Source organism: Microplitis demolitor, chromosome 4 (genome assembly GCF_026212275.2).
Source record: "Microplitis demolitor isolate Queensland-Clemson2020A chromosome 4, iyMicDemo2.1a, whole genome shotgun sequence".
In the NCBI taxonomy this organism is placed as follows: Eukaryota; Metazoa; Arthropoda; class Insecta; order Hymenoptera; family Braconidae; genus Microplitis; species Microplitis demolitor.
In genome coordinates this window covers 8281094-8296972 of record NC_068548.1, presented here as the reverse complement: position 1 = coordinate 8296972, position 15879 = coordinate 8281094, and the positions used below count along the sequence as shown (strand labels likewise).

The 15879-nt window shown below is 29.7% G+C and overlaps 2 protein-coding genes across 3 annotated transcripts in view; one reads left to right on the top strand and one right to left on the bottom strand.

Moving 5' to 3' along the window:
• Window positions 1-12892, bottom strand: part of LOC103580531 (exonuclease mut-7 homolog) — a 63786-nt gene extending 50894 nt beyond the window's left edge. The window contains exons 1-8 of one of the 2 annotated variants that reach the window (XM_008562314.3): window positions 12666-12892; window positions 12430-12597; window positions 12207-12347; window positions 11946-12130; window positions 10235-11881; window positions 9977-10173; window positions 9585-9889; window positions 8394-9441 (exon numbers count right to left, since the gene is read on the bottom strand). In XM_008562314.3, the coding sequence (XP_008560536.1) occupies window positions 9425-9441; window positions 9585-9889; window positions 9977-10173; window positions 10235-11881; window positions 11946-12130; window positions 12207-12347; window positions 12430-12571 (2634 nt within the window). In that variant the 5' untranslated portion in view covers window positions 12572-12597; window positions 12666-12892 and the 3' untranslated portion in view covers window positions 8394-9424. Of the gene's footprint in view, window positions 1-8393; window positions 9442-9584; window positions 9890-9976; window positions 10174-10234; window positions 11882-11945; window positions 12131-12206; window positions 12348-12429; window positions 12598-12665 lie in introns of those variants that run through there. The other variant, XM_008562312.2, reaches the window with a different exon arrangement.
• Window positions 5151-8241, top strand: LOC103580532 (paraplegin). The gene is made up of 4 exons (XM_008562317.3): window positions 5151-5553; window positions 5623-5898; window positions 6230-7918; window positions 7995-8241. Exons 1-4 carry the CDS (start codon window positions 5389-5391, stop codon window positions 8157-8159), a joined length of 2295 nt encoding a protein of 764 aa, XP_008560539.1. The 5' UTR covers window positions 5151-5388; the 3' UTR covers window positions 8160-8241.
• Window positions 12893-15879: the final 2987 nt, after the last annotated feature.

The following is a 15879-nucleotide window of genomic DNA, read 5'->3' as shown; positions in this document are numbered from 1 at the left end:
TAGCATTAATTGCAAAGCGCTTAAATTTCAATAGAACCGTTTATATTGATGTTTTCTATCAAAATTATGTATTTCGGATGGCCGCAAGGAGTCTCGGTTTTATGGCCAATTAAATAAATGAATAATATTAAAATTTTAAGACCATTCATAAAAAAAAGTAGTCGGTTTTTTTTTACGGTCTAATATATATATATCTATATAGCAAGAAACGTTTGAATAGCATATACAGCACTTATATACTACTAAAGTATTGTTTTGGTTATTTTAGCAAACCTAACACAACATAGTTTGTTATTTAACAAAATAAATGATGTCGAGGCGTTCTTCTTTTTTTACTTGTATTCTCTTGCGATTCCGCTACTTAATACATATACGAAAATAAATTCATTCAAGTTTGTCTGTTAGTTAGTACATTAGATTGAGTAGGTTTCTGAATCGTTCGGTAAAGCCAATCGATTTCGTCGACTGTAATAAATTTATACTTGAAACGTTCACGTTATAATCAAGTAGTAAGTTAAACTTTACAATAAAACTTTTTGTGATTTTAATACTATTTTATTATTTAATAAAACATATAAGATGTATGAGTCAGTGAGTGATTAAAAATAAAAATTATATGTTGACCGCTAATACACGATATCCAATGTATGCCAACTCCGTCGCATAGCTAAATAAAATTTACCCTCTACTTTATGCACGATATCTTAGACAAGATTTATGGCATACAATTTATAAAATACAGTATTTTACGGCAAATTTACAATAAAATTGCAGTAATTCACCGTAAAATTTACGGCAATACTGCGGTATTTCTACCGCAAATTTGCCGTAATTTACGGTATTTAGAGGAATTACGGTAAAAATATGGCATTAGACCGTAAATTGCGGTAAATTGTGGTGATCTACCGTAAATTACGGCAATCTGCCGGAAATTACGGTAAATCGCGGTATTTCCCCGTAAAATAGGGTAATTGACCGTAATTCGGATCCATTGGTGTTTAATACGTAAAAAATTTTCTCTGAAACATTATTTTCTTAAACATATATGGTCACATATGAATCTGTACGTTGCGACTATTTGTTATAGTTACAAGTTCTTACTACACGGAAAGAAAATTATGGGAATGGTTCCTATAATTTTGTAAAATTTCATCCTATACCAATATAGGAATGACGACCATAAATTATAGGAGTAGTTCCTATAATTATAGGAATGTTACCCATAATTATAGGAATAACTTCTATAATTATGGGAATGATACTCATACCATAATGGGAATGGTTCCTATAATTATAGGAATGGTTCCTATAATTTATGGGAATACTTTCTATAAATTATAGGAACCATTTCTATAATATTATAGGAATGGTTCCTATAATATTATGGGAATGGTTCCTATAATATTATGGGAATGGTTCCTAAATATTATCGGAATGGTTCCTATACTATCCTGAAAATATTAATTCAAAGAAAAGTGTGAAAATGACTTCTACACGGAAAGAAAATTATAGGAAGTATTCCTATGTATTATGGGAATGGTTCCCATAATGGTATAGGAATTGTACCCATACTATTATAGGAATTCCCTATAATGATATGGGAACCATTCCCATAATGATATGGGAATTATTCCCATAATATTATGGGAATGGTTCCCATAATGGTATAGGGATGGTTCCTTTAATATATAGGAACCATTCCTATAATAGTATTGGTACAATTCCTATACCATTATGGGAACCATTCCCATAATACATAGGAATACTTCCTATAATTTTTTTTCCGTGTAGTTCTGAATTGTCAGATTTGATTATACATGAGGTTATATTCATGCAATTGTGCTTCAATTTCTCGATATGATTATGTATGCATGATAAAGCTAATTTGTTTTCTCCAGTCGAATCAATATAAATCTATTATTGCTGAGTATGTGTGTTCGACTTCTTGACACAATGAAACTCAAAAATCAACAAAATTATAGAGTTAATTTCGTCACATTATACTTTTTAATTTATTTTAACAATAAAATTTTCTTTTGTTTCCATTTAAAATATTATATTATTGTTAATTATTGACACTAATATGGTGATATCTCAATTTAGGATACTATATAAGTGGTATTCACTTTATGAAGGAACAAATGTGAGCGACGATCCATTAGCTGGGAAGCCTCATCTGACGCACCCCGACGTTATCAAAACACTGTCTTAAAACTTATATTCCAGCTTGTATTAACCTGTAGTAGTGGAAAATCCATATGGGTGAGATAGAATAACAATGTATAGATATAACAAGTATGTACTAAAAATATTCTTAATGTCATCAAGTTTCTCTTATTTGTTATTATTTATTAATTTTATTTGAACTAATAATCGAAAGTTATAAATATAATTATTTTTATATAATTAAACTCTATTTCCAGTTTTAAAAAGATATGTATTTTTTTCGTACCTAGCACGTTATACACTTACGTATAAACAAAACATCTTTTGTTTTACATATACTTGGATAAATGAGAATTTTATACAAGTTGTTTCCTGAGATAAATTAAATTTTTCAAGCGAATAAAAATTTATTTGATAACTGCATTAAATCTTCATAATTCAAATGACATAATTTTATAGAATGGTTTAGAGTTTCATCTGCAAGAACGGTCAAGCTGACCAGTAGCTGCCTGCTAAATCGTATATTGGTTTGAAATTGGTTTGATTCGACTAATAAAACAAGCATTGAAATTTTCAGTTTTACTAGGTAAATGATATAAAAAATAAACTTATCAGTTTTCTGAAAATACAGGTCTATCCAGCGATTCCTCATTAATCCCCAGTAATCAACGCAACTCAAAAACAATCTGATGATTGAAAATGAGTTTATCTTTCGATACAGATTGTACTGTTCGTGATTCAATAAAAAATTTCTTAAATATTGCATGTAGACCATGGGAACGGTCTTAAAAGGCTCGTGAATCCTGAAAACTACACTGAGAGAACAATTTATTTGAGCCAAATGAGATTTGTTTCAGGCAAATAAATCCCATATTTGAAGGGACCCAATTATTGTTTATTTGAGACAAAGATATGGTTCATTTGAATGAAATAATGATTTGTTTATAGTTAACAAATCTCTATTTGACAGCGCCACCAGCCGTAGTGAAATTTTTTTCAACCAAGATTTGTTAACTATAACCAAATATATATTTGAATGAAATAAATGATTTTGTTCAGTCAAATAAATCTATTTAGTTGGCTCAACTAATTTGTTCTCTCAGTGTAGAATGTAAGCTTCAAATCTAAGAAATTGTTTGTGAGGACACGTTTTTATCGACTAAAAATTACGTCTGCGTGTAAGTTTTTTATTAGGTAACTGACGTCACGACAACCAAGAGGCATCAAGCTGTCAGACGACCCTGAATAGCTTTCAATGTCAATCCAGCTCCCATTACTTCGTATTAAGCGAAGTCTGAATATTTTCAGGAGGCACACGCCCCACCTCAGATCCCTTAAATCGACCCACTGGAACTTTGGTCCAATGCTCTGCAGACCACCTTGCAGAGACATACCCGACTGGATCATTAAAAATGAGGCTAGTTCGACCTATGTGGCGCCATCTCTAAGAGGGAAGCAGATAAATATCAAATTGATTTACTTATTGAGCGACAAAGCGTGGATTCACACAACGTTGTTGCAGATCACAGTAACAACGGGCTCTGGAATTTTCCTAGGAGTTAAGCAGTTGGTACACTGTGCTTTGAGTAACCGGAATCAACATTTAGGAGGGAAAAGATTGTACTCTTGATTCTCGTGCCATAAAGTACGGACGTAAATTTTGATACCGCAGATAAAACTTTTGTAATTATCAAGCAAAACAATTACTGGAATTGTTGAGGTTTTTGGATATTTGGCCGAATGATAATCGTATATTATCAGTCCTTGTGAATATTGTAAATATCGGTAGCAGCAGGTAATTATGTATTTAGATGTCGAATGATTACGCGTGTAAAAACAAGTAAAGTCTAGTTACCTGATCAAACACCGTGAACATAAGTCTATCTAGATACTTCTCCACTACGTAGAGGATCCCCTGGCGGTCCTGATTCACCGTGATATAGGGTGAATTACGGTGAATCAGGCTGATAGGGTGAAATTACGGTGAATCACCGTAAACTACCGTGAATGTGTGCGTGATATCACGGTAAGCTTTCACGGTAATTCGGGGTAAAATCATGGTGATTCACGTCTATTCACGGTGAATCACGGTAATATTCTATAATCGAACTCTGGAGATTTACCGTGATTCAAGATGAATTTTTGTAAAATTCTGCTGCCCCATCGAGGTTTCATAATGTACTGCCTTTTTTTTATACAATAACAGTGATTTTCGAGGAATTGCCGTGATTTACGACATCACGGTGAACTCTCACAGTAAATCACCGTGATTCAAGGTAGCATCACGGTGATTCACTGTAATACACCGTAATTCAGGACCGCCAGGGGAGAGTTATCGTTTCATGTTTTATCCTTTTTTTTAAATTTGTAGTTAATGAACCGTTTGTTGAAAACATATCATCAGTAAACAAGTAATAAAATTAAACAACTCACATAGTGGTGCTCCTACGGTGCCCGGGTAGTCTAGAGGTAACGTCTGAGGGAACAAAGCATTCAACTAATTTTTTCAAAGGCACCCTGATAACACGAGTTGATCGTGAAAAAGTTGGTCATTTATTAGTTTCCGACCAACTTGACGACAAGTTATCGACAACTTCAGCTTTTGCAACTTTTGGCTACAAGTTACCGCCAACTTTCTCAAAAAATGTCTATCAACTATTGGAGGTACCAACTGTTGGCGGCCAACTTGGTGTCCAGTTGCGGCTGCAAGTTTCTTGTCAGTTTCTCGCCAACTTGGCTATCAGGGCAAGCTCATTTTCCGCATTGCCTATAGACTGCCATCTATTATTAAAAATCCAAACTTCTTTACTATTCTCCTGTAATGGTAAGAGTCGAGAAAAAATCTCGACTGTTACTACTTATTCGACAGATGAATGCAAAGTATGTATACCCTAACTTACTTGATTGACTGTAGAAAACAAAGTTTATTTCTTTAGTAATTGACAGCAAAAAACGTTTGTTATGCATTTCGGTATCAGTTAATAAAAAGTATAAAAATTTCGGCTTATACTTACATTCACTGTTATAAATATAAATAATTTCATGATTTAGTGTAATGTAGTGAATTAAATAGTTATTTAAAAATATGTTTGTATGCTACAATTAATAAGTACACGGCGTTATAAAAAAAGTTATTAAAATATTGAGTAAACTATTGAACGAAAATAATGAACCGTTCATAACCTGACTTAACTTTTTCTTAAAAATAAAAAGGAAATTACAATGCAAAATATACCAAAATCATCTTGTCGCCATTTATTTTCGCCGAAATATTTCATAAGCTCAGTTATACATCTCAGAAATATAGAAAAAAAGAATTTCAATCGCAGATTTTTAAAGTTTTGGAATGAATCAGCTCGTAATATTTTTTCATCAGTCTCGTCTAATGTAAATTATTCAATGCATTCATTTTATTATTAAACTATTTAAATAATGGATGTATTTTTTTCTTTTCAGGTTTTGTATAAAATTTCTAGAGAATGCAGGTCAATGTGTTATTGTATATTAACACAAAATCTTTACTACAAAAAATCAGACATTACTAAATTATTAGAAAAAAAATTTAGTACACATTCATCTAGTAATGGCAGGCCATCACCTGATGATCCTTCGAAAAATAGACCCCCGAATAAAGGTGACGAAAGAGCTGCTTTTATTAAGCTCATTCTTATTTCATTATTTATTTATGGAGTTTTTATTTATCCAATGCAAAGAATGGCTTATAAAATTGAGGTACTTTTATAATGTTCTCTCACTCTTTCTTTTCATTTTTAAGCAATACCCTCGCAGTTTTTACAGTACTGTGTAAATGCCGTAAGAATTTACCGGCTAACCTTAGAGAATGTCTAAACAACCTGGAGAATATACACAAGATTATTCAAATGCTAAAAGATACAAAACTGTTAAATAATATATAATTTTTCCTATATCTATGTTTGTTTTTATAATCTAAAATCTATTTTATACTACTAAGGTCGCTAGTGACCTAGTTGTAAAACTACGAGGGTATAAATGAATTTAATGGTTATATTCGATTAACAATCGTTTAATTTATATTTATTAGGAGTCACCATTCGTCTCGTGGAATGAATTCGTTCACAAAATGTTAGCAAAAGGTGAAGTTCAAGAATTGATTATAAAACCAGAAATGGACTGGGTGACAATAGTTTTGTACGATGGTGCAATAATAAATGGAAAACGTAGTAACCTTCGTACGTATCAGATGATTGTAGCAGATGCAACACGTTTAGAAGAAAAACTACGCGAAGCTGAAAATGCGCTTGGAATTAAAGCTGGTGATGGAGTACCGATAGTTTATGAGCGTGTAAATGAAAATACTGCTTTCTTTATTATGTTAGCTATTGCAGTGGGTATATTGATAGCAATAAGTAGAACTTCGAATAAAGCTGGTTCAATATCAAAAGATTTATTTAGTGGAATGACACGAGCTAAATTTACTCTAGTTGATCCATTGACTGGTGGAGGAAAAGGAGTTAGATTTGCAGATGTTGCTGGTTTGAAAGAGGCTAAAATTGAAATAATGGAATTTGTTGATTATTTAAAACGCCCAGAACATTATAAAACACTTGGTGCTAAAGTTCCTAAGGGTGCTTTATTACTTGGACCACCTGGATGCGGTAAAACAATGCTAGCAAAAGCCGTTGCTACTGAAGCAAATGTTCCCTTTTTATCTATGAATGGTTCTGAATTTATTGAAATGATCGGAGGTTTAGGAGCTGCAAGAGTTAGAGACCTTTTTAAAGAAGCTCGTAAAAGATCACCGAGTATTTTATACATTGATGAAATTGATGCTATTGGAAAGAAACGATCTGGTGGAACTGATAGATCAATGACCAATGAATCAGAACAAACTTTGAATCAATTACTCGTTGAAATGGACGGAATGGCAACCAAAGAAGGAGTTATTGTTTTAGCATCGACTAATCGTGCTGAAGTATTAGATAAAGCTCTATTACGACCCGGACGTTTCGACCGACATATTTTAATTGATCTTCCAACGCTTCTAGAGAGAAAAGAAATTTTTGAAAGACATCTTAGTACTATTGTTCTTGAAAAAAAACCACAAGTTTATTCATCCCGACTTGCACAGCTTACTCCAGGATTTAGTGGTGCTGATATCGCTAATGTTTGTAATGAAGCAGCTTTACATGCTGCTAGATTCAAAAAAAAATTTATTGATGCTAGTGATTTATCTTATGCAATTGATCGAGTTCTTTGTGGTCCAGAAAAAAAAAATCATGGTGTGTCACCAGCTGAAAAAGAAGTTGTAGCTTATCATGAAGCAGGACATGCACTAGTTGCTTGGTTATTAGAAAGTACAGAAGCTCTATTAAAAGTTACCATTAAACCCCGAACAAAAGGAGCTTTGGGTTTCGCTCAGTATACACCCACAGAGCAAAGAAATTATAGTAAGGATCAATTATTTGAAATGATGTGTGTCGCTTTGGGTGGTCGAGCTGCAGAAAGTATTATTTTCAATCAAATAACAACTGGTGCGCAAAATGATTTAGAAAGAGTTACTAAAATTGCATACACACAAGTAAGACAACTTGGGATGAGTGAAAAAGTCGGTTTGCTTTCATTTTCTGATGAAGAAACTGGATTGGACACAAAAAAACCATACAGTAAAAAATTAGCAAATTTGATGGATCTAGAAGCAAGACAGTTAGTGGCCAAAGCTTACCAACATACTGAAAAGTTATTGAAAAATAACGCTGATAAATTAGAAAAAGTAAGTGTTTTTTTTTTTTATATTTCAATTCACTTACACAACGTAAAAAATTAATGAATATACATTTTTTTTAAAGATTTCACGACAACTTTTGAAGCAAGAAACCCTAACATATGAAGAAGTTGAGGCTCTAATTGGACCACCGCCTTTTGGTAAGAAGAAAAAAGTTGATTTCATAGAATTTGATGTACCAACAGCCACAGTAATTGAAAATACTCCAGAAGTACAACCAGCATCGTAATTATTAGAGATGAGATATAATTTTTAACAATGAAATTGGACATTCAAGTACAGTTTGTATGTGTGATTTAAAATTGGTATATTTGTAAATTTAAAAATTTAAGAAAATAAATAAAATACGTTCTATAATAAATGGAAATTTATTTTTTACATTTTTATAATGTAATCTCCAAAAAATTATCTTAAATTTATAGCCAAAGATATTTCAATACTATAATTTTGAAATTAAAAAATATTACATTAGTTAAATTAAATAAAACCGGTGATTTGAATTTTATGCATGACATATCACTTACTATTATTTCCGCATGACAATAATTGAACTAGATAAAGTACAATGACATTATATCATTTTTTTTATAAAGTTTGACTAAGTAAGAAACTTTATTCATTCTCTAAGAGTATACTTATTTGAATATTAAGTTAAGTCTACGTAATAAAAAAAAAAAAAAAAATTCTGTTGGTTTAATTATTCTTGTGAATAATTATAGTAAGATTTCGAATATTAAGTAAAATTAATAAATCTTTAAGTATTCAGAGAAATAGTGTGAGGCTGCTAACAACTTTTATAATAAGCTTATTCGATGTTGAATACTGGATATCAATTATTACCATTGCACTTCAAACTTTATCTGAGTATGCTGAATAATCATTTGAAACATTCAAATATAATATCATTAATCTCGCAACAAAAAAGACGTGACAGAGATTTGAAATGAGCTTTTTTTAACATTAGACTAGCTGTACCTGTGTGCACAGCTAATATAATATAAAAACATATATGTTTCAAGTAACAAAATATATCAATATAATACATAATATATATTAACTAAACTAAGGCCCTATAAGATACATAGATGTGGTTGATTTTAAATAACCACATTGATAGCGTTTACTATCTATTTATAGCAAGAGTAAAATAAAAAAGTATAATCAATTAATCCGATATTACTAATATATTTTTAACAGTCAATAATTGGATAAATTAAATTTCCTAATATAGAAAAGACATCAAGTTATGGTACGCACGAAATATTTTTCTCTACCTTTATTTTAATAAATAATATATTTTGTGAATACAATTATTATGTGGAAAGTAACGCGAGACTGTTAATGGATCCGATAGCTATTACTTTTGTCAAAAATATCGGATTCAATTACTGGGTTTGTTTTGGGTTACTTTCTACATGGTAATTTTTGCTTACTTTTATTTTCCACGTAAGCAAACGTGCTTGCATCTCTTCAATCACGTTTTCAAACACCTGATTAGTTATTCACGTATGCTATAGATCAGAACATAAAAGAAAACAATTACACGAGCGGTCATACCATAACTAAGTTTTGAACTAATTCAGAATCGTTGAAGAATTATTTTGCTATCACTTATTAATTTATTATTGAACACAAGCTGTTTTCGTTTACTTACGGACAATTAAATCCTTTAAAGTACCATTTAAAGTACGCTCAAAATGAGAACCATCCCAATATACTTTACCACATCTTTCGCATACAAAAAACTGTGGAATCGTTTTACAAACAGATATAGGAACTTGGTCTATTTGAACAGGCGTATCATACTTTGTTTTACAATTTGATAAATTTAAAGTTTCTATTGATAACAACCATGTACGAGTATTACTTCCATACTTAATGCCAGTATACTCAATATTGTCTTGACTATTTTTTACTAACGTTGTTACTGAAGGATGGTCATATTCACGTCCAAAAAACCTAAAAAATTTTTTTTTTATTTTTACTTAAAAAATTGATTATTTACTTGTAATATAATTGTTTTTTTTTTTTTTTTTTTTTATTTACGTTTTATTAAGTTCCCACATTGTATTATTAGAAATTTGAACAAATTCATCGCAGTTGCAAATTTGGCAGCGACTAAAAATATCATTTTCAGTAACGAAAATATTAAAATGTTGAAAGACTTCTTTTAATTGCTCATCAGAATTATCACTTTTGACTATGTAATATTTTTCTGGTGGAAAATCAGCCAACTTTTCAAGCTAAATACATTAAATGGAAATTAATAAGTTATTTTATTAATATAAGAAATAGAAACGATACCTTTTCTGAATTAGGATTATGTGTAAGAAGTACTCTATTGTCTTGACGAGCCAATTTAATTGATTTATTGCCACCTCGATCATGCCCTAAATAAATACAATCACAGCCACACATTCTTAAAGGTCTCACTAAATTACTTAACACTGAATCACAAACAACTCTCCATTTATGCACAGGAAATTTTTTAAATTTAATTGTTGGTGCAGTAACAGCAGGAGCATCAGCAGCAGCAGCAGCAGCAGAACTAAGATGATTATTTTTCAATTTTTTTTCACTTTTTTTCGTATTTTTCTTTGGTGACATGCAAGATCGATATTGAAGTTCATAACAAATTTCTAGCAGAGGAATATTACGTTGATTACAAAGATCAATAAATATGTTATAAACTTCAATTAAACAGTAGGCGTCTAAAGCAGCATACGTGATTTGATCCTCACGCAATGGCCTTCTTCCCCAATTTGAAAACTGATCAGCTTTATTCAATCTGCTTCCTAGACAAATTTCTACCAATTTGCTAAGACTTTCACCAGTAAAATTTTCATCTCCTTGATAAGGAAATGTAAAATTATATTCTTTTACAAGTTTGAGCCATAAATTATGAACATCTAAATAATTTGAAATGCCTTCTCTAGTATCAAACATCGCGGGTAAACATTCTTTGAACATTAAAATATCATGGGCTATTCCAAATCCTAGTTTTAAAATATTATTATTGCCGAATAATTGACCACCAAATTGTTCCCACAATTTTGTTTTTTCAGGTCCGATTTTTATAACATCTAAAATAAATATATTTTTTTCTGTAGCTATTTGTATTAGAGCCAATTGATTTTTTTTCAAGACTTCGAAGCTCGGTTTCCACTCAGAATCAATTCCAACAACTCTGAATTCAGGTAATTGTTGGGTTATAAACTTTTCAAAGTCATCTGGATGATCTATAAGCTGTATAGAATCTCTTGGTATACGCAAAGAATGATAATTAATTACACTCTGATGTAAATCTTCCCAATTATTTTCCTTAGTATCCCAAGATGTATTGAATTCCGTTAACTTACTGTTCAAATTGGATACTGACCAAGGCCATTTGTCTTTAGAAATATTAAATATTTGTATCCAATATAAAGCTTCTTCGGGATCATATTGTGCAATCATTGTTACTAAATCAACTTGAAGATTATCGTCTATAATAGACGTTTCACGTACCATTTCTCGCCAGCATTCAGAGCTTATACTTCCTTCTACAAAACGCTTGTAAATAAAAAATTGTAGAGTACCTTCTTCACGTTTACGATGCAAATTAGGACAGATATCTGGTGATAAATTAAATATTTTAACCAGACGTGTAACCAATTTAGTCATTGCACGTGATTGCAATGTACACATTTTAATGTCTGTAATATTATTAGATTCAATAAAATCATTCAATGTATCTTGCATTTTTTCTTTTGGTATAAGTATATTGTCTAGATATATAACCATTTTTTTTTGGATTTCTGGACAATTTTTGAGAAAATCTTCTACTATTGTATTTTTATTTTGAAGAATCAGAGGTAATAATATTGATTCAGGATCTCCAAAGTGTTGCTGTAAATTTAACATTGTTGCATACTGAGCTACTTCTTTGTACTTTTTTTCATTCAGCATAATCTGTAATAAAAATAAACTGAATTAAAATATATTTTTAATTATAAAAAATAGAAAAATGAACTACCTGTATAAGAGGCAAAAATATTTCTTTATCAATTGGAAATTCATATGCATCTGATACTAATTTAACAAGTTGCATATTACGTTGTTTGCTAACACCTTTGAATGCCCCAATTTTTAGCTCAGGAACAAGACAATCTTTGTGTTCATTTTTATTAACTGAGAGCCATTTTTGAAAATCTTCAACAACTATTTATAATTTAATCATTTAAATAAAGTTAAAATTAATAAAAAATAAAAAAATTAAAAAAATTTTCATATTTACTTGTCATTGATATGGAAGATTTAGGTTTTATATTATTAAAGTCTGCAGCATTTAATAAAATTCTGAGAGTACTTAGATACGGATTGGGAGCAGTATCAAAGTATTTATTGAGTATGTCAGTAACTGCTTTACTTTTTTTCCCTAAAATATATAATAAAACAAATTTATATAATACTTTAATTATTGCAACATAATTTGAAAGTATTGAAGAAAAATTATTTACAATGATTCCAAATACTGTGTAATTGCTTAAGCCAATTACTTGTGGCTTCATCAATTGAAGTATAATAATCCAATTCTTTAATTACTGTGTAATTAAAACTACCATCTTCAGTTGGATATCGTTCATTTGTTTCTTCATTCATTATTGAAAAAATTATGTATTTTTATCCTATAAAAAAAAAGAAATTAATATACTTCTATTTTCATTATGTAAATAAAAAAAAATTAACAACTAACCTAACATAAACAACATAAGAGAACTTAATAAATTTTTCAAGAGAACTCAATAAAATTTTATTCAATAGTGAAAAACATTGAAGGACACTTCATTATTTTATTTTTATTCTTAATGTAATATTTTTTGAGAAATAGAATTGAAAAACGTCTTATGCAAACACTTCTAAACGACGATTATCGAAATCCTTAGATTTATTATGAAAAGCAACCAGGGTTAGTATGGGGTTACGTTTTGTCAAACTTCTCCGCTTGAGAGCAGCATCGGGAACTGACACGGAAGCGTGGCCTACAAAACATGGCGGACAATGGGTTACACTTTTAAATACGTAACCATGTTATGATAGGACTTATAAATAAAATGTTACTAAATTTATCAGTTATTTTATCTTGGACGGGTAAAAATCCAAAATAAAAAATTATATATGACGCAGAACGAAATTTATCTATTGGTTATTTGATAATGTATGGAATAAACCGCGAAAAAAGCGATAAAAATATGACCGTAGTTACCGCGCTTTCTATCCAAACGAGTCATATAAAAAAAAAATCCCATGAAATCAATGCTAAAATATCTGAAAGTAGAAAAATAATTTCGATAATTTGTTCTTGTAATAAAATGTTTATTTACTTGAAAGACAATAAGAATCATATTTTCAGTTTTTAATGTTTAGGTTAAACTTTACAAACGTACCTGGCAATATCGAATAATCTTTTTTTTTTAAATGTAAAGAGCAAGCTTTCATGTGAGGAGTAATTTCATTTGTTTTTGAATAACTTCTTCGTCGCTTCTAATTTATAAACTTTTTCAAAATTACCAAAATAATTTTCTAATAGTACTGAACTACCACCAGCCTTCGGAAACTTATGAAAAACCAGATTTAAATTTTTATTTGTTTTACTCTGACAATCTCTAACTACAAAGCATACTCTACTTTTTGTTTTTTCACGTTCTATAAATATTCCAACTTTCATTTTAATATTTATTTCTTAATAATTTCTTGTAAAAAAATTATTTCTGTGTTCACTGCATGCATTTACTGTATTTTACTCGACTTTTGTAACCCATCATTAGTTTGATTTTTTATCACCAGATTGCGTGACCCTGTTTGTCAGTTTCCAATAAGTTTGTTATTCATACTATTTGTTTTTTTCATGTTGGTAACTGGATTTTTGTTTAATTATCACATTTTACGATTGAAGTGCGAGTGTCATATCAATTTAGAGTTTTTATTTTGATTTGTACTTCATTTAGTGTAATATATAAGCTGTGGAATGTATATACTTTGATATTGACCAATTTTGCTTTTAAATTTTCTTGCATTTGTTGCGTTGGCTACATTTTCGGATCTCTCTTAGGCACCCTTCCAATAATAGTGAATTTGGTGGAGCGCAAATTTTTAAATGTCAAATTTAAAAAGACAAAAAATTTGTTCTAGAGTGATTTAGGAAAAAAAACCCAAGAAATTTTCAATTTTACAATCAATTAAGGTAAAAGCCCCTATACCCGCTCACTTTTCATTGGTGTGAGATTGAATCACTCAAATAAATTAATAAATAAAATGAAAAACCATATTTTTTTTTTATAGTTATTTTTTATAGTTTTAAGTATTAGAATAAAATTTTAGTTTAAAGAATAATGTGGATAATTAATTATTATTAATTTTTTTAATAAGGTCCTTGAGTGTACCCATAGTCGCTCACTAAAAGTTGCGATGTACCATTACTCGATCAACACATGGCCCTATAGTCGCTCAAAGACAATTTCAATTAAAATATGATCAATTTATTAATTTGGAAAATAATTTTGAAATTATACTACTTTATTCTTTCATAATATAAAATTTAATAAGATATAGTTATAACAATTCTTAACAAATTTGACGCAACCTAAATTTAATCTAACGGATGTACGTTAAAGTAAAAAATCCCCGGCTGAGCGCGATTTTGAAAACAGTCATTCAATTTAAATTTATAATCTATTATAAAATAATTTGATACATGATATTTTAATATATTTAGATTCACAAATAATTATTTATCAATAATAATATTATTAGTTGTAATTTTTTTTAATAGAAATTATAAAAAAAAAGCCTTAAACATTCAAAGTGAGCGACTAATGGTACTGAGCGGGTATAGGGGCTTTTACCTTATATGATGTTTGGAATAAATAATATACCCTGATAGGGGTGTCATCTTTTTGTCCTAACAACCAGTTCTTTCGAGTCGAAAAGTATTTCGATTGAATATTATTTCCGGTATAGTTAAGAGTCAAATGATGTTAATAATGACTGTATTTATTTCTAGTGGATGTTTGAGACAGATTTGTATTTAGTCAGTTGCATTTAATGTTGTTTCCTTTAAATACAGATGGCTGATAGTAACAGTACGAGATGGTGACTTAGTAATGTAGAAAGATGTCAAATTATGAACAGTTGTACATCTAACTGATGTTATGTATTTGCATACAGTGATTAAGTCGGACATAAAATGTTACATGTGTATTTGTTGCTATCATGAAAAATAGTCACTAATCTATTAAAAAAACGATAATTTAATGCATTAGTATTTTATACTTTTTTTAAAATGAGTCAAATAAATTGCGAGCAGTTTGCTGATAATGCCAGTTGAATTTTTGTCTAGCCTTATTTAAGTTTACAATAATTTCGAGTCAGCGATTGTATGTTGCCAACATACTTGGTAGCATCGAAAGTTGTAGCAAGTGGAGGTTTATGCTCGTGCGATTTAGTGGTAGCAGTATATTATACCAAATTAACTTTATACTAGAGTATACAGCGGTACCAACTTTTTTAATTTTTATATCTCTGAAGGTAAGGTAGATCTCGAAAGGTAACTCTAACATTATACGCGGGTAGGGATCGGAATAAGAAAATTTAAATTCATATAAAATTTCTATTAAAACATTTATTAACAAAAATAAAGACATTAAAATTTACGACTATCATTAAAGATTGTTATTTTGATAACTGTATTTTATATTTTCTTAAAAATAGATAATTTAATTAACATATTTTTTAATAATTTAAAATATTTTATTGTCATAATATAATTTTTACTTTATTTGAAAAATTTAATTATTTACACATAAGTTACATAACAAAAAAATAATAGTTAATTGAAAAAAAGAAAATTATAAATTATAAAATAATTAATTTACTAATTATATCAATATTATTCAAATAAAATATTAGTC

Bases quoted from the DNA above. Each gene is read 5' to 3' on its own strand.
- LOC103580532 (XM_008562317.3), top strand. From the start codon at position 5,389: ATGCAAAATATACCAAAATCATCTTGTCGCCATTTATTTTCGCCGAAA. The intron at 5,554-5,622 runs GTAAATTATTCA...TTTTCTTTTCAG, and splicing joins TTTCATCAGTCTCGTCTAAT to GTTTTGTATAAAATTTCTAG. The intron at 5,899-6,229 runs GTACTTTTATAA...TATATTTATTAG, and splicing joins GAATGGCTTATAAAATTGAG to GAGTCACCATTCGTCTCGTG.